At 43.7% G+C, this 20,045-nt stretch overlaps 1 protein-coding gene across 2 annotated transcripts in view; it reads left to right on the top strand.

Moving 5' to 3' along the window:
- Positions 1 to 20,045, top strand: part of GK5 (glycerol kinase 5) — a 96,314-nt gene that overhangs the window by 53,018 nt on the left and 23,251 nt on the right. For both annotated transcript variants that reach the window (XM_077488583.1, XM_077488584.1), the window contains 2 exons: positions 3,187 to 3,318; positions 11,800 to 11,875. In XM_077488583.1, coding sequence (XP_077344709.1) covers positions 3,187 to 3,318; positions 11,800 to 11,875 — 208 coding nt within the window. The remainder of the gene's footprint in view (positions 1 to 3,186; positions 3,319 to 11,799; positions 11,876 to 20,045) is intronic.

Raw genomic sequence — 20,045 nt, 5'->3', positions numbered from 1 at the left:
CTTCTGCCGGGCCACCGCGCCTGGTCCGGTGGCCCGGTCTTCTGTCGCCGTCTTCCGTTCTTCTGTCGCCGCCTTCGGTTCTTCTGCCGGGCCACCGCGCCTTCTTGTAGCTCTTTTACAGGCGGTGGCCCGGTCTTCTGTCGCCGTCGCCGCCTTCCGTTCGTGTTCTTCTTCTTGTTCTTGTTCTTCTCCTGGAGATGTTGACTCGACGAGCTCTCCGGCCGGAATGCCGGGGACGCGCTGTGCGGTCACTTATATAGTGACAATGGGGCGGGGTCACATGGTATATGTCACATGGGTTGGTCACATGGGTTGATGTCACATGGGGACTATGACATCGTAAGGGGGCGGGGTCACCATGTGACATCAACCCATGTGACATATACCATGTGACCCCGCCCCATTGTCACTATATAAGTCACAGCGCAGGGCGGCTCTGGCATTCCGGCCGGAGGGAGCGACGTGTCAACATCGCCTGGAGAAGAACAAGAAGAACAAGAAGAAGAACACGAACGGAAGGCGGCGACGGCGACAGAAGACCGGGCCACCGCCTGTAAAAGAGCTACAAGAAGGCGCGGTGGCCCGGCAGAAGAACCGAAGGCGGCGACAGAAGAACGGAAGACGGCGACAGAAGACCGGGCCACCGGACCAGGCGCGGTGGCCCGGCAGAAGAACCGAAGAGGGGGACAAGACCCCCGAAGTCGGGAGAAGAGGCCGGCGGCGGGGAGGAAGAAAGCCGGACTCCTCCGCTGGCAAAAGAGCTACACACACATAGCGGAGGAGTCCGGCGAGAAGACCCCCGAAGACGGAAGACCCCCGGCTGTGCAATAAAATATTTTTCCCCCTGTGTTGTGTTTTTATTTGTACTTTATTTCACAGGTGAATGGGTAGGGGTACATTGTACCCCATACTCATTCACATAGGGTGGGGGGCCGGTATCCGGGGGCCCCCTTCTTAAAGGGGGCTCCCGGATTCCGATAAGCCCCCCGCCCGCAGACCCCGACAACCAACGGCCAGGGTTGTCGGGAAGAGGCCCTTGTCCTCATCAACATGGGGACAAGGTGCTTTGGGGTGGGGGGGCCGCGCGGCCCCCCCCTTCCCCAAGGCACCCCCCCATGTTGAGGGCACGCGGCCTGGTACGGCTCAGGAGGGGGGGCGCGCTCGCTCGCCCCCCTTTCCTGGCCGGCCGGGTAGCGTGCTCGGACAAGGGTCTGGTGTGGACTTGGGGGGAACCCCCACGCCGATTTTTTTCGGCGTTGGGGTTCCCCTTTAAGCCCATTCCAGGCGGCGGAGCCCGCGACGTCTCCTTCGCGGGCCCCGCCTACCTGTACACGCGCTCGAAATGGGCGGATTTGGCTCCTCCTTACGTGGGCGAGTCCGTTCATTTCAAAAGTTGAGCGAACTGTTTGCCCAACCTTGTTCGTCAAACAGTCCGCTCGTGTGTGGGCAAGTCCGCTCATGCAAATTTTGAGCGGACTGTTTGACAAACTGTTTGCCGAACAAGGTTGGGCGAACAGTCCGCGCGTGTGTACGCGGCCTTAGATGCTAATGTCATCAACTCCAGCCACGTGTCTGTTGTGTAAATGAGTCTAGTCTGGCTTGTAAGGATATTCCACACATTGTTTGTGCTAATTAACCCTGTTTATGTTTATGGTAATGTATATTGAATAGTCAATCAGTGAGCTAGAAGACAAAGTCTTACCCTGAAAAGTCCTATCTCTCAGACAACTAGTCTGGGTCAATGATTATATAATTAGCTCATGCTAATTAGGTTAAGTTTTAGTCTTCTACTGTATTATAAATACTTGGCATTTTGGTTCTAATAAATGAGTCCATGTTGAGCAGCTAAGCAAGTGTCGTCTTGTTTTGTGCTTGTGAGCACGTCCAATGGTGTTCCCACAATTCTGCAAATGTAGATTAAACCAAAAAGTGATGTTGCGTAGCTTTTATTACCTGTGTGACTTTAAAAATTACGTAAAAATGTGCTTACTGGTGGTCTTTGTATCGTCAATATTAATGATTTGTAATCACTGTAGTGGTTAGGTGAACAGAAACACAATAAAACAATAGTGCAATAAGAATGGCAAATCGGATGACTGAATACAGTAAACAAACATGAATAGAAGAAAGTCTCTTGTGTTCTAATCTTCTTCCCATCTCAGTTTTTGCAAATATCTGTGCCTTGTGTAGTCTGCTTCCACCTCTGTGCTCACAGAACTCTTACCTTCCTCATGCTTGTCACTTAGCATATATGTGAAATCCTCCACGGATGGTGTCCTCCTGAGTCCTCTGTCCACTGGGAGCCCTCTCAGGATTTCACCCAGTAAATCTCTTAATGTGGGCGTTAGGTTCCTTTAAAGACACTCTTATGTACACATGATCGGAATTTCGGTCGGAAAAAGCTCAAGCTGTCTTGCATACACACGGTCACACCAAATTTCGACTGCCAAGAACGCGGTGACGTACAACACGTACGACGGGACTAGAAAAAGGAAGTTCAATAGCCAGTAGCCAATAGCTTTCATCTCGTAGCTGAATCTGAGCATACGTGAGTTTTTGCGTATCGGAATGGCATACACACGATCGGAATTTCGTCGGAAAAATTGAGAACCTGCTCTTAATCTTTTGCTGGCGGAAATAGTTACTCGATGAGTTATACCCTGTACACAGGATCAGAAATTCTGTCAGAAAAAACTTGGATGGTTTTTCCAATGGAATTCCGCTCAAGCTTGCCTTGCATACACACGGTCACACAAAAGTTCTCGGAACTTTCGACCACCAAGAACGTTGTGACTTACAACACTACGATGAGCCAAGAAAATTAAGTTCAGTGCTTCTGAGCATGTGTCGAATTGTTTCTGAGCATTCGTAGGAATTTTGCCCATCGGAATTTCCGATCAGAACTTTTTCCAACCCGAAAAATAGAGAACATGCTCTCAATCTTTTGCTGGCGGGAATTCGGCCAGCAAAAGTCCGATGGAGCATACACACGGTTGCATTTTCTGACCAAAATCTCTCGTCTGTCTTTTGCTGGCCGAATTTCCGATCGTGTGTACGGGGAATTATTCTGAAGCAAAGTAATTACCTTTTTATTTTGTGTTTATGACAGGTATATTGTCTAAAATAAAAATATTTACAATTTTATTTGGTTAAATATTAAGGTAATATATATATATTTTTTTGTAGGCAATTCATGGATCTTGCAGGTTCCTTCACTTCTTCACTCGAAGAAAAAGATTCCTGGCAGCCAGCTTAATCAACTTTACTACTCAACATGTTTCCTTGCGTCTGGTCTGGGTATTACAGAATATTCCAGAGGTAAGAAGAAGATGCCAGCAAAAGTCTATACCAGAATTAATTCTATGGTTTATGGTCTACTTTTGTTCAAATACATTTTTTTATTTTTGTTTAAATATTGGGTTTCATGACATTGTAGAACAGGAAGACAGACAACGTCAATACACTTTGCATGAAAAGAAGGCATCTTATACAAACCCAGTATGCCAGCAAACTGCAAATAGTGCCTCAGGAGCCCAGAAAGTCTAGCAATGTGGAACCCAGGGCACTACTTAAGACCCAGTGATATGTTCTAAATAAGTATAATGTCCCCTTGTGATGCAGGGCAAAGGACTAGGTTAATCCAAGGGTCCTTACTGAGCAAAGGTGAAAAGCCACACAATGGGGAAAATTAAAGCAGAGATGAAGAAGAGGAGTAAGGTGATGGAGAAGGGGGGGGGGGGGGTGCCTGGTGCCTGGCTGGTGACTCGATTGATTCCAAAAAAAATTGCAGATGAAAATCCCTTGTGATAATCAAAGGAAAAGCTGCAGTTTTGTTTGTCAGAAATAGAAAAAAACTATCCAGGTGAACCATTGCCCAAAAATTTTGCATAGCATTCATGGAGGCAGGCAGGAAAATCTTCTGCCCTCATTATGTGGTTAGGTTCCTCCACCCACTAATGGTGGGAGTTGTAGTTGTTTTCCAATGCCTGGGAATTAACGCTCGGGCTGCAGATAAGAGAAAGTGGAATAGACCACTTTTATTCTTGGCGACTGACCCAAGTATGATTGAAAGAAGAGCAACCTCTAGAGTTTCTGGCCAGGTTTTGGACAAATGACCAATGTTACTACGGTACTTTGGATTTGCCTGGTCCAACGGCCCTGGAGCATTTGCACATCGCAAAGGCGTTCTGTGTTTTGCTGCGACTCTGGAATTGCGTGCAGAATCGAACGATTCTGCCTGCGACTCCAGTACACTCGGGTGTGAATGGAGCCTTAACGTTTTACATATGCCATACTTTCTGGTTGAGACTGAAGCATCTGTCAGTGGAAATAAATGTGACTCAGCCTGCTGACAAAGGAGAGTGGAAGGTGTTATTGAATGTTGTGTCCTGTGTCGCACCATAAATAGATAATGATCTCAGAAGAGATCTGGATTGGGAATAAAAACTGCACCTTCATATCAACCATGAGATGGTTTTCCTGACAACCAATAATAAAGATGCTGAATAGCATACCGCTGCTATAGCTATATGAATGCTGTGACCAAGGAGGGTTTCTTTCCTCCCCCTGTGCATTCCAAAGCTAATTTTCAAATTTGTCTGGAGTGATCCTGTGTATTTAGATGCTGCTTCCACTATGTAATTGTAATTTCATGTCACCGTTGAAGTGCACACAGTGGCTCTACGTTCTTGCACAGTCATTCATGTCTCTGTACTGATTGGATTACTAATAAAACTTCTGCTCTATGATGACTGTTCTGTCAGCTGTAGCTGATGTAAAATGTTGTCCTTGGTAATACGACCATTTTCGGTTAATAATCGCAAGTAGAAATTGAATAGCTAAAATAAATAAAGTCACGAAAATTCTCATACGATAGAAAAAAAATCGGAAGGTAGCCGGGGGAAGCCTGGGAATTTTAATGCCTGGGAGTTAATGCTCGGGCTGCAGATAAGAGAAAGTGGAATAGACCACGTTTATTCTTGGCGAATAAATTGAATGATTGAAAGAAGAGCAACCTCTGGAGTTTCTGGGCAGGTTTTAAACCGTAATGAGGTGACAAAGCTGGAAAATGGAATTTCAGAAAAGTCATATAGGAGGACAGGTCCAAATGTAGGCGTATTCCACCCAGATCTTCACATTTCCAGGATTGATAGAGTACTTTTATGCAGGAAGGCCGGATTTCTGCACCACCTGGTCAGAATTTTAAAGTTTACCTCCTGGGCTTGAGTAGCTATACTAGTTTTGAAGGAAAAAAAAAGGAGGTATCCCAGTCCTATTCAGAAATAGTGTGTCCTAAATCTTGGACAAGCCCCAGAGAGGAAAATGTTGTACAACTCAGGGATAGGATGTGGGCAGTCTGAGTCTCGTAAGCAAAAAGGCTTCAAAAGATTTCAGGTCCCTGTGAAGCTGCCCAATCCCTGCAGATTTGGCTAGAAAACGTCAGAGCTGCAGGTAGTGAAGCCATCTTCCCTGGTGACGAGTATCAGGGGTTAGAAATCCATAAGAGATTTAAGCCCAGATGGGCCTACTGCCTGTTTGACAGAGGGGTTTGATTCCCTCCAACATAGGAAACGTTGCAATGCATACCCAAATGGACTTCTGGATTACCAAAAATATGGTGTAAACAGACCAATGAATGTGGAAATGCTCCAGGGCCGTTGGACCAGGCAAATCCAAAGTAGGAACATTGGTCATTTGTCATTCAATACTTTCCCACAGTTTGGACCAATCATGTCTAAAGCCCCATACACACTATCACATTTTCTGCTGATTTTTTTCCTTCAGATTTACCAAAACCATGTAGTGCAAGGGCCTACCTGATTGCATATAAATTGAAACTCCTAAGATTTGACCTCATATTATATGGTTTTGGTAAATCTGAAGGAAAAAATCAGCAGAAAATCTGATAGTGTGTATGGGGCTTAAGACCCTACAGAGCTCAACTGCCCTGTAGTATAATTTTAACTGTGATAGGCCTGCTTTGCCCTCTGTTATCTATTTTAATAGTATGACGGGTTGTACTTGAGCTGGGATTCGGGGCCACAAATATGTAAGCAGGGCCATTTGCACAGAGCAAAAACCTTGTTTGAGGACATGGACTGATTACGTTTGTAAAATGTATAAAAAATTAGTGAGGATGTCTATCTTGTAGATGGACATCCTACACAGCCAACTTTAGGCCTCATGCACACTGGACGTTTTTTTACGTTTTTACAGCAGCTGTTTTTGGCTGTAGACTTTTTTTTTTTTTTTTTCCTACAGTCATTAAACTCTCCATGTTATCCTATGGGGATTATTTACAAAAGGCAAATCCACTTTGCACTGAAAGCGCAGTCCCTCTAAATCTAAGGGGTAGATCTGAAATGAGTGGAAGCTCAGCTGATTTTATCATCCAATCACGTGCAAGCTAAAATGCTGTTTTTTATTTTCCTTGCATGCCCCTCTCAGTTCTACAGCGACTTTACTTCCTTGTGCACTTGCAGTGCAAAGTGGATTTTTCGTTAGTAAATAACCTCCTATGTGTCCATGCACACTGTTATCAGCAGTTTTGGACAGTGGCATTTTTGAGCAGTAAAAAAAACCTCAAAACTAGTGGGTTCTGAGAGACGTTTTCAGCTTTAAAAACGCTCTAACACTGATGAACTTCGATGAACACTCAAAAACGTCGCTTACCAGTTTTTAATCCATTGAAAAAAAAAAACATTTTCTTTAAAAAAAAAAAAAAAACACTGAAGCAGAAAACTGCTATTGCAAAAAAGTTGAAAAACTCACTGCAAAGCTACTGACGTTTTTATAATGTTATTTTAACGTCCAGTGTGCATGAAGCTTAAGGATTAGGTAAGACAGTTTTGTGTTAAAAAACAAAACAAAACACTTGAATGACCTTTTTAATGGTAAATGTTTAATTGCGTTGAAATAAATTGGGCAACTCTGCAATACTGCTGATATTCAGATATAGGCATATGGTGCTCATGGTGGGCTGTGGCCTACTGCCCAAAGGGTTGGCTTGAAATATAATGCATTGCTAAAGCATAGTGTCCTGCATATAATTAAATGGCGTTAAAGAAGAAGTACAGCAAAAGTTCATTTGGCTGTACTTCCCCTGTGAATCACAGGAGTGCAGTTTGTTCTGCACTCCAGTGACCCAAAGCCCGCTGTCGGCTGACTTCACAGGGCTGGTCTAGGCTCAGTAGAGATCACAATCATATAGTTGGGATCTGCCCACATGCCTGGACCGGCAGCTGGTTCAGCCTCAGTGAGCTGCTGTGAGTGAGCCTGAGCTGGCCCCTCTCGCTCCATCCACGGCCCAGCTCTCCAGTGAGCGTGGGGGGGCGGCAGAGCTGCTGACTAACAGTCATCTGCTTCCTGCTCAACGAGATGTGAGAACCGAACTATCAGCGGTGTTTGATTGCTCAGTTCTCAGTGTTAGTCAGCGGGGGGCAGATGCAGCATCTCTCCACCTAGGTAATTATGATTCAAGAAAAAAACCTTCCCATACTTCTTCTCATACTTCTCTTTCCCGGGTGTCCTCCTAAAAGCTGAATTCTAAGCAGATGTAAAAGACACAAATTTAAAGTGGCGGTTCACATAAAAATGGAACCTCCGCTTTTCGGAACCCTCCCCCCCTCTGGTGTCACATTTGGCAATTTCAGGGTGGAAGGGGTGCAGATACCTGTATAATACAGGTATTTGCACATCTGGGAATAGACTCCTGCGGGACTCACGCCCCTCCCCCTCCCCCGCTGTCTCCTGGGAAACACACAGGTCCCAGGAGATAGTGGGGACCAGTTAGGATGCGCAGAGCGACTCGCCCATGCGCAGTAGGGAACCTGAAAGTGAAGCCACAATGCTTCACTTCCTGATTCCCTCAAGGAGAATGGAGGCAGCAGCTGCCGTGAGCCGAGTGATTGATCTTCGGCTGCTGACATCGCTGAACCCTGGGACAGGTAAGTGTCCATTTATTAAAAGTCAGCATCTGCAGTGTTTGTAGCTGCTGGCTTTTAATATTTTTGTTTTAGGTGGACCTCCTCTTTAATGCAATAATCATTATTACATTATTAAATTAATGCTTGTTTAAATTTCAAGTTCGTAACTGAGTTTGACCTGATATAAGCTTTCTGTAGTCCCTAAATAACAGAGCAGTAGAGGAAGAGGCACTATAAGGAGCAAACCCAACCCAAAAGCATACTGATAGAAAAAGGTGGCAGAGTGACAGTGAGATGAGCTGAGATTCCCCTTTCAATGCCCAGGCACAAGCTGGGGCTGGACAACCTGGGTGCAGAGGAAGTAGGTTAAATAATAATGGTCATTCATTCATTATGAATACTGGCTATCAGACTGAGGACATCTAGTGGCAGAAAAAGTACTGTGGGGTAAGGGCCAGTTCACAACACATGCAGTCCATTGTGGGTTTTTTTTCTGCATCAATAACACATGGATAGTAGGTTATATGGTTTTCAATGGCATAGTTCACACCAGTGGTGGTCAATTCCAGGACATTTCAGTTCCAGAAACAAAAGTAGAACATACTGCATTTTGTTCTGAACTGTACTGGAATGCAGTAAAACGCACCAAAAACTCACTGGAACAGACATCCTTATTAAAGAGGAAGTAAACCCTGATGGGTTTACTTCCTCTTTGATTCCCTGCAAAGGCAAAGCATAATGGACTACGATGCATCGCATAGTAGTCCATTATGTGTCACTTACCTGACACAGGAGCCAGCGATGTCACTGTAGTCCGGAGCATCCATCTTCTCGGTGGGTCTCGCTGCTCCGCCGCTGTCATTCGACGAAGCTGCGATGACGTCACTCCCGCGCATGCGCACGGGAGCCGCCACTCATGGCATATTGCCGTTGACATCGTCGCGCTCAGTGCGCCTGCGTATGCGCCGTAGACAGTGGTGCCTGTCTTTTGGCAAATATCTTCTAAACCGTGTAGGTTTAAAAGATATTTCTTGGACCTACAGGTAAGCCTTAATCTAGGCTTACCTGTAGGTCAAAGTGGTTTGTAAGGGTTTACAACCACTTTAAAGGTGAAGAAAAAAGAGGGGGATAGAATGCATCAAAAACGCACTGGAAGGCTTCAAAAATGTGCATGCAGAAAAGCATCCAGACTGTGTTTCTATGGTGTGAACTGGCCCTAAATCTCTGGAATAAAGTTGTATATTCTAAAAGTCATCCTTCATCCAGAGACTTCCCCAGCCATTGTTATATATTGTTAGTTTTAACTGGAGTTCTGCTTATCTGACTCTGAAAATATTTCATTCGTGAGCATATCGGTTAGAGTAAACTATAACCTTGCTTTAGGCTCTATGCACACCTAAGTGTACTGCAGCGACACCTGCTGCACCTCTTCTTCTTTTTTTTCTTTTTTTTTTTTTTGTGTTTTTGTAACACGTTTTTGGAACAGCACCATTCATTTGAATGGGCCTCCCTCCACTCCAAAAACGTGCCAAAGAAGCTCATGTACCAAATTTTGGCACAGAGTCAGGTGCGTTTTGCGTTGCGATTTTTGCTGTGATCAATCATGTCAAAACTGTACCACGTTTGGGGTGCCATTAAGAAATAATGGCATTGCAAAAGCGTTCTGTGTTTTGCTGCAAATTTGGAATTGCAAGCAGAATCGGACAATTCTGCCTGCGACTCCAGTACACTCGGGTGTGAATGGAGCATTAACGTTTTACATACGCCAAACTTTCTGGTTGAGACTGAAGCATCTGTCAGTGGAAATAAATGTGACCCAGCCTGCTGACAAGGGAGAGTGGAAGGTGTTATTGAATGTTGTGTCCTGTGTCGCACCATAAATAGATAATGATCTCAGAAGAGATCTGGATTGGGAATAAAAACTGCACCTTCATATCAACCATTAGATGGTTTCCTGACAACCAATAATAAAGGTGCTGAATAGCATACCGCTGCTATAGGTATATGAATGCTGTGACCAAGGAGGGTTTCTTTCCTCCCCCTGTGCATTCCAAAGCTAATTTTCAAATTTGTCTGGAGTGATCCTGTGTATTTAGATGCTGCTTCCACTATGTAATTGTGATTTCATGTCACCGTTGAAGTGCACACAGTGGCTCTACGTTCTTGCACGGTCATTCATGTCTCTGTACTGATTGGATTACTAATAAAGCTGCTCTATGATGACTGTTTAGTCAGCTGTAGCTGATGTAAAGTGTTGTCCTTGGTAAGCCTCTGTTATTCTCTTTGACACGGTTCTCTATTTTAGGTCCTGATCTCACATATTGGATTGATGTCAGAGATATATCTCCAATCTGGATCCCAGAGTTCTGACAAAACAAGACATGTGGAAAACAACACTTTAAAAAAAAATAAAAAAATAAAAAAAATTATATATATATATATATATATATATATTTGCCAGTTTAAAGACCAAGTTCACCTAAAAAAATTATAGTGGTCCACCTGAGAAGACCCAAACGTTGCCAATATCTCAAATTGGACAATATTATAAGAAGAGCACCCCCCAAATGAGTAGTACTAAGGGACTTTTAAGGCAACTGATCAACAATTGATAAAAAATATAAATTCTCTTTTTGGTGTTGTATGCACCTAATCTTCTGTGTAATAAATTTTTATATATTTTTTTATCAATTATTTTTATTAATCAACTCTCCAGAAACATGTTGGGATCGTTATTGAAGGATCTGCTTTTTTAGACTCATAAGTTATATGATTTTGTCTATGCTGTATATGTAAATTCTCTTTTTAGTGTTGTATGCACCTAATATTTTGTGTAATAATATATATTTTTATATATTTTTCATCAATTGTTGATCAGTTGCCTTAAAAGTCCCTTAGTACTCATTTGGGGGGTACTCTTCTTATAATTTTTGGAAAAAAAGCACATATTTCTGAAGAAAATAAAAAGTGCATTTATTATTTTTTTTAACCATAGGAGCCTAGAGAGCATTGCACAAATGGTCAGTCTCACGTGTGCAATGCCAGGCCCCTGACAACTCTCAGTAGAACTGTCTGCCTATACCTCCCATATGGGTAGACAGTTACTGAAGAACAGGAAGGATCAATGAAATATGAGAGTGCTCACCAGCGCCATTCACAGTTCATTGAGAATAACAAGCCGACTGCTGCAGTGGAAATAGTCATTGTAGTTTGTTCATTCATTCACAGGAAGCTGTCATTGAATAATGCGGCCGTGGGGGTGGAGCCCTGCACCGCCACACTTTTTTAAAATGTATCCCTGTCCACTGTCACATGGGGAGGAGTGGGGGGGGGGGGGAGTTGCAGGTTACACCTTAAATATGGGTATAACGCATAGTAATGGGGAATTTATCCTTTCATTTATTTCAGTATACCGTAATTATCTTTACAACCTTTTTAAATCTGTCCACCTATAAGTGAAGTTGTCTTTTGTCTTCTCCCACCCCTTCGATGAATGCTGCATACCTAAATACTTACCAAAAAAGTCTTGGCCATGTCCAGCTTGTACTATATGTGCATACTACTGCCTTCATTCATTCTTATAGCCAGGTACATACTCCTATGGATGGTTGGGGCTGCCAGGTATACGGACTAACTATAGGAATGAAAGGAGTCCGAGGTGATTGTTTTTAATAGGAACTGGACCCAGCTGGGATTTTTTAAGGCAAAGCTTAGTAGTGGGTTTGACTGTAAGTAATTATGTGGACTTTGCCTATTTATATTTGCATAAATGGTATCCACCATTTTTTATTTTTTTTTACCCAGCATCACTTTGAAAATCTTAATGTGAAATTCTCAAAAAGCACAAACTCAACTCTCTCTATTATCCTTGCAGGTACGGCAAGCAGCAGATGAGGGGAACTGTTGTTTCGGGACCATCGATACATGGCTGCTGTATAAACTCACAGATGGTGAGTGGTGTTTGTATGAAAGTAGGAAGCAACCCTGTCTAGTACCTGAAAAAATGTTCATACCCTGTTATTACAAGGCAAACTTTTGTTTTTCTCTTAATTGATACAGGGAGGTAGGGTTTGATACCCTACTAGGTATTTACTGCTTTCAATAACCCATGTATGGAGATTCCTCTCCCCATCAGTGGATGGAAAGCATTACCACTAATGTGAAATACACTTAGGCCGCGTACACACGGACGGATTGTCTGCCCAACTAAGTTCGTCAGACAATCCGACAGACAGTCCGTCCAAATTTTGAATGAACGGACTTGACCACACACGATGAACAGACAGTCCGCTGAAAACTTGCGCGATGACGTGTACAGCACGTACGACGGGACTAGAAAAACGACGTCCAATACACTGCAATGTAACCTTCGGCCGTGTAAATCCTTTCTGAGCATGCGCCATACTTACTCCGTCCAACTTGCCTACACACGAGCGGACTGTCCGCTGAAACCAAGTTTGGACGGACAAAATTACGTAAATTCCGAAAGACTAAGTCCGTCAGATTGTCCGCTGAAAAAGTCCGCTGAAGCCCACACACGAGCGGATTGTCCGCTGAAACACGGTTCAGCGGACTAAGTTGGGCAGACAATCCGCCCGTGTGTACGCGGCCTTAGACTATTTACAAAATGTGGTGCCACCTATCCCTATGTTAAATCTACTTGCATACATAGTAAATAGGATTTTTCTTTAATTGCCTTAAAACACAGTGTTCCAGTGTCTTGAAAAAGCATTCACACCCCTTGAAATTTCCCACATTTTGTCATGTTACAACCAAAAATGTAAATATATTTTATTGGGATTTTATGTGATAGACTAACACAAAGTGACACATACCATATTTATCGGCGTATAAAACACTCTTGTCCCCCCTTAAAAACATATACACAGGAGCGAGCGCCGCTGAATTACATAGAGCCATTATCTCCTGTTTACCCTGCGCTCCGTCACTCACAGCCACGCCTCCTGGCCCCGCATTGGGCACTGTTCTGTCTATTATATGAGCAGGGCCAGGAGGCGTGGCTGTGAATGACAGAGCGCCGGGTACACAGGAGATCGCACCTCTGTAGTGCGTGTTAAACACCTGTGTGTGTTATACACAGATAAATACAGTAATTATGAAATGGAAGGAAAATGCTAATTGCTTTCCAATTTTTTTTTTACAAATATGTGAAAAGTGTGGCGTGCATTTGTATTCAGGCCCCTTTACTTTGATACGCCTAACTAAAATCTAGTGGAACCAATTGCCTTCAGAAGTCAACTAATTATAAAATAGAGTCCACCTGTGTTTAATTTAATTTCAGTATAAATACAGCTGTTCTGTGAAGCCCTCAGAGGTTTGTTAAAGAACCTTTGTGAACAAACCGCACCATGAAGGCCAAGGAACACATCATACAGGTCAGGGATAAAGTTGTGGAGAAGTTTAAAGCAGTGTTGGGCTATAAAAAAAATATCCCAAGCTTTTAACATCTCACAGAGCACTGTTCAATCCATCATCCCAAAATGGAAAGAGTATGGTACAAGTGCAAACCTACCAAGACTTGGCCAACCACCTAAACTGAATGACAGGCCGGGCAAGGAGAGCATTAATCAGAGAAGCGGTCAAGAGGTCCATGGTAACTCTGGAGGAGCTGCAGAGATCCACAGCTCAGGTGGGAGAATCTGTCAGGACAGGACAACTATTAGTCATGTACTACACAAATCTGGCCTTTATGGAATAGTGGCAAGAAAGCCATTGTTGAAAGAAAGCCATAAGAAGTCCCATTTACAGTTTGCGAGAAGCCATGCGGAGGACACAGCAAACCTGTGGAAGAAGGTGCTCTGGTCAGTTGAGACCAAAATTGAACTTTTTACCCTAAAAGCAGAACACTACATGTGGTGGAAAACTAACACTGCACATCACCCTGAACACGCCATCCCTGACGTGAAACATGGTGATGGCAGCATCATGTTGTGGGGATGCTTTTCTTCCAGGGACTGGGAAGATGGATGAAGCCAAATCTAGAGCAATCTTAGAAGAAACACTTTGAGTCTGCAAAAGACTTGAGACTGGGGCAGAGGTCCACCTTTCAGCAGGACAAACACACATAAACATACAGCCAGAGCTACAGTGGAATGGTTTAGATCAAAGCATATTCATGTGTTAGAATGGCCCAGTAAAAGTCCAGACCTAAATCCAATTGAAAATCTGTGGCAAAACTTAAAAATTGCTGTTCAGACGCTCTCCATCCAACCGGACAGAGCTTGAGATATTTTGAACGGGCAAAAATGTCACTTTCTCTAGATGTGCAAAGCTGGTAGAGACATACCCAAAGAGAGTTACAGCTGTAGTTGCAGTGAAAGGTGGTTCTACAAAGTATTGACTCAGGGGGGCTGAATACAAATGCATGCCACACTTTTCACGTGTTTATTTGTGAAAAAAATACTGAAAACAGTTTATAATTTTTCCTTCCACTTCACAATTATGTGCCACTTTGTGTCGGTCTGTCACATAAAATCGCAATAAAATACATTTACAATTTGGTTGTAACATGACATGTGGAACATTTCAAGGGGTATGAATACTTTTTCAGTGCACTGTAAACTATGCCTAAGACTGGGTTCACACATATACGATACCAGGCATTGCACGGTATTCGCACCGCATTGCTGTACGTATCACATGTGATGTCTCCGCGATGCAAATTCAGCCCTACAGTTTGTATCACATTCGCACCAGAAATGGTGCAGGACCCTCCTGTGATGCAGCTGCCCCCCAGAGCCCCCCTTTTACTTACCTGACCCCAGTCTTTCCTGCGATGGGGATGAGCACACCAGCTGCAGCTAGTGTCTTGGGTGATTGGATAGATTGATAGCAGAGCAGCCATTGACTCAGTTTCCTGTCAATCAAATCCAATGACGCGAGCGCCCAGGGGGCAGGGCAAAGTCCTGCTGTGCGTATCAGTGGACGCAGCAGCAGGACATGGGAGCGCCCCCCCCCCCCCCCCAATTCCCCCGAGGGAGAGCAGCTCTCCAGTCTGTTTTTGATTTCTTCCATCTATAGAGCTGGCCAAAGACTACTATTTTTTTTTTTCCATCCGCAAGCAGGCTGGAAAAAATTTAATGGATTCCCCCCCTCTACACAATGGAGGAGTCCTCCCCACTGCACTATTGTATTGCAACAGCGAGATGACTCCTCTGTCAGAGTATGCTAATTATGCACTGATCAAATTAAAATTTACCAACAGTCCTGTTCGAGAGGAGTCGATCATTAGATCAACGCCCCTTGAACAAGAACTGCCACAGATGGATCAAAATTTCCTGCTGAATCGGCTGAATTTTGATCCATCCATGGTCAGTTTAATAAAGCTGGATACACACTATACCATTTTCTTTAGCATTACCAAAACCATATAATATGAGGTCAAACCTTAAGAGTTTCAATTTGATTGTACAATCTCCTTTAGATTTACCAACAACTATGTACTACAAGGCAGGGCCTCATCTGCCATGAAAAAATAAAATAAAAATCGAGCTTCGAGGGTCATAGCTCGGCGACCTGGGGCTCCTATGACCTATGGTTCTGGAGTTACCGGGCTTCTTGCGCAGCCTGTCAGAATCTAAATACAGAGCGGCCACTTTAAATACAAACTGACACACTGTTTGCAGCAGACTGAGAGGTTGAGCTCTCAGTGCCTCTCCTCACTTCTAATCAGAGGCTCTGAGCTCAATAAACAGCTTGGAGCCTTGGACTAATGGTAAAGTACCATTAGAGGCTACCCAGCATGCACCTTTTGATCTCGCACATGCATGATACTCTGGTCAGCCGTAGTGCCGATTGTTTATCAAGTTGCCATAACAACGGGCGGCGATGGAGAAAGGTCCCGCCCCGTTGTTTTGGCAACGTATATAGATAGATCCGCCTTAAATCTCATAATTTCCTGTTGGGAAATAACGTGATTTTTTTTTCACACCGTCCTGCCCACTGACTCCTGGGAAATTATGACTCTCGTTTGCCAAGGGCATAGGCGAGGGAGGAAGTGTTTTACGGAGCGCCGTGGAGCTGGAAGTGGCAGATTAGGAGCCACCACCTAGCAACAAGGCACTTCTGGTAAGCAAAAAATAAAATGTTTCACTCCAAATGTTTTTTCATTATTAATCAAGGACTGGGAAAATGTGAAAAAAAAGGGTGGAACTCCGCTTTAACTACAAGGAAAAAAACATGGGTTTATCCCATGTTTTTCCTCACACGGTTAAGAGGGAGAATGAGAATCTGCTGCTTGCTGAAAAGTTACTGTTATATTCAAGCTAAATCATATATTTATATGCTATATGTTGTAACATAATTTATTATTTATCTATTTACTGTGAAATTACTGGTTGGATGTTATAACTATATTTAGATTAGTTATTTAGTATTATAGTTCAAAAAATATAAAACATAGTTTAAAAACAATATATAGTAATTTGTATATTACTTATGGTAATTAATCCCTTGCCACCCAAGCCAATTCTGACACTTCTCTTCTACATGTAAAAATCTTAATTTTTTTTGCTTGAAAATTACTCAGAACCCCCAAACATTTTATATGTATAATTTTTAGCAGACACCGTATGGAATAAAATGGTGGTCGTTACAACTTTTTATGTCGCACGGTATTTACACAGCAATTTTTTTAAACACTTTTTTTGGGGGGGGGGGGGGGGGGGATTTTCATGAATAAAAAAAAAACAAAAAACTACTAACATTAGCTTGATTTTTATATATATTTTCCTTTTAATGTGAAAGATGATGTTACACCATGTAAATAGATACCTAACATGTCACACTTTAAATTGCGCACACTTGTGGAATGGCACCAATTTTTTTTTACTTAACCGGTTCCCGACCAGTGTACGTCGACAGAATGGCACGGGCAGGCATATTGGCGTACAGGTACGTCCAATCTTCAATGCCGCCCTGCCATTGGGAGCGCGCCGCCGGCGACGCGCTCCCGCGCTGGTCGGGACCCCCGTGAGTCTGGTCGCGGGACCCGCGGACTCTATCGCTGCGGGCATACCCGTGATCGTCTCACGGGACGGCTGAATGGAGGAAATGCCGTGTAAACAGCATTTCTCCATTCTGCCTAGCAACTAGTGACACTGATCTCTGCTCCATGTGATTGGAGCAGAGATCAGTGTTCACTAAATGAAAGCCCAGCCCCCCACAGTTAGTAACACACCCCTAGGAACACTTAACCCCTACACTGCCACCCCCTGGTTAACCCCTTCACTGCCAGTGTCATTTACACAGGAATCACTGCATTTATATAGCAGGGATTACTGTATAAATTACAATGGTCCCAAAAATGTGTCAAAAATGTCCGATGGGTCCCCCACAATGTCGCAGTCACAATAAAAATCGCTGATCGCCGCCATTACTAGTAAAAAAAAATAATAAAAAATTATTAATAAAAATGCTATAAAACTATCCCTATTTTGTAAATGCTATAACTTTTGCGCAAACCAATCAATAATCGCTTATTGCAATTTTTTTTTTTTAACAAAAATATGTAGAAGATTACGTATCGGCCTAAACTGAGGGAAATTTTTTTTTTTATATATATATATATATATATATATATTTTTGGGGGATAATTACCGTATATACTCGAGTATAAGCCGAGATTTTCAGCCTCTTTTTTGAGGCTGAAAGTGCCCCCCTCGGCTTATACTCGAGTCATCGCTGTCTGCCCGCTCGATCAGCGTGTCGAGCAGACAGACAGCGGCCATTCTATAATTCAAAAGCCGCGCCTCCGGCGCCGCCTTCGCCTGTGATAGGCGGAACACTGAATTTCCCAGCAGCCTGTGTTCCGCCTATCACGGACATCGTATCATCCTCGTACTACGGACGAGGATGATACGATGTCTGTGATAGGCGGAACACAGGCTGCTGGGAAATTCAGTGTTCCGCCTATCACAGGCGAAGGCGGAGGCGCGGCTTTTGAATTTTACAATGGCCGCCGAGGCGCCGACGAAGAGGGCACGGGACGGAGGCAAGGGAAGGCACGGCACGGGACGGAGGCAAGGCAAGGCACGACACGGGACGGAGGCAAGGCACGGCACGGGACGGAGGCAAGGCACGGGACGGAGGCTCGGGACAAAGGCTCGGGACACAGGTAGGCTGGACACACACACACACACACACACACACACACACACACACACACACACACACACACACACACACACACACGGATGGATGGAGACACACACACACAGGGATGGATGGATGGAGACACACACACACAGGGATGGATGGATGGATGGATGGAGACACACACACACAGGGATGGATGGATGGATGGACACACACAGGGATGGACGGACACACAGGGATGGACGGACACACAGGGATGGACGGACACACAGGGATGGACGGACACACAGGGATGGACGGACACACACACAGGGATGGACAGGCATGTCTCACCCTCGGCTTATACACGAGTCAATAAGTTTGCCAGTTTTTTTGGGGGTAAATTGGGGGCCTCGGCTTATATTCGGGTCGGCCTATACTCGAGTATATACGGTATTATAACAAAAAGTAAAAAATAATGCGTTTTTTTCAAAATTGTCGCTCTATTTTTGTTTATAGCGCAAAAAATTAAAACCGCAGGGGTGATCAAATACCACCAAAAGAAAGCTCTATTTGTGGGAAAAAAAGAGCGTCAATTTTGTTTGGGAGCCACGTCGCACGACCGCGCAATTGTCAGTTAAAACGACACAGTGCCAAAGCAGGGGTCTCCAAACTGCAGCCCGAGGGCCAGATCTGGCCCTTTGCTAGCCTTTATCCGGCCCTTGGAGCACTATTTCTCCCACTGACACCAACAATGGGGCACTATTTCTTCTCCTCCTCCTATTGACCACCAACCCTGAGGCTATATTTATTCTCACTGATGCCGGGTCCGGGACATTTTATGCCCCCACTGGCTACAATCCGACCCTCCTAGAGTCTGAAGGACATTAAACTGGCCCTTTAAAACGTTTGGAGATCCCTGCTCCAAAGTAATAACGAGATTCAGCAGTTATGACTGTCAGGCAGATGAGAGGTGAAATGACCGAAATTAAATGCGGATTTAGAGATTTTATTACATCTAAAAAACTATTTTTGCAAATATTGTGTATATTTATAAAAGGGCCTAAGAGTGGCCCTTTTATAAAAACAGAAATTCATGGAGTTGTGTTTTATGCATTTTTTTTTTTTTTTTTTTTTTTTTTTGCATTAAATATTCGTAATGAGCATCATCACAAGTTGTTTGAACTTGGGCAGATGGTTGTGATGCTTTTGCTAACCCCAGCTGAGTTCTTTTCTGTAAGTGTAAGAAGGGCACAGATAATGAATCTTTGGAGATGCAGCACACGTCCCCTTCATTTATAAGCAAACTAAGACAAATGGACCACGAAGAAAAAAAATATGATAGCCTCTCCCTGTACGAAGGGTCACTTTGCCATCTGTCTGTGTGCATGGTGTTATGGGCCCATTCAGCCTTTGTGTAATGCTGTGGAACAGATCGGCCACTACGTATGGGATAAACCAGCTGTCTTCTTTTACGCTACAGTAAAATCTGTCTTGTCTTCTACTTGTTTAGAATCATCTGAGAATTAAAAAGGAGGTTTCAATGATTCCTAAAATAAGGCACTGGCATAGGCAAGCACACAGTTTACTGTTGATGGGAAAAAAAAAAAAAAAGTTACTCTGTTAAACCGCATTTCCTAAAGTGTCTAAACCCAAAATGTTTTTTTTTCCCCCAGTTTTATATAGAGTGGTGAGGGGTTAGAACGTCTGTCCCTGCTATTTATTTATTACAAGTACATATATAGCCCCATCAATTTCCGCAGAGATATATATATACACAGTGCCTTGCGAAAGTATTCGGCCCCCTTGAACTTTTCAACCTTTTGCCACATTTCAGGCTTCAAACATAAAGATATAAAATTTAAATTTTTTGTGAAGAATCACCAACAAGTGGGACACAATTGTGAAGTGGAACGAAATCTATTGGATATTTTAAACTTTTGTAGCAAATAAAAAAAAATGAAAAGTGGTGCGTGCAAAATTATTCGGACCCTTTACTTTCAGTGCAGCAAACTCACTCCAGAA

The sequence above is a fragment of the Lithobates pipiens genome, unplaced genomic scaffold (assembly GCF_037356315.1).
Source record: "Lithobates pipiens isolate NorthernLeopardFrog02 unplaced genomic scaffold, aLitPip1_a1.2 Scaffold_18, whole genome shotgun sequence".
Taxonomy (NCBI): domain Eukaryota; kingdom Metazoa; phylum Chordata; class Amphibia; order Anura; family Ranidae; genus Lithobates; species Lithobates pipiens.
This window is presented reverse-complemented; position numbering and strand designations above follow the sequence as displayed.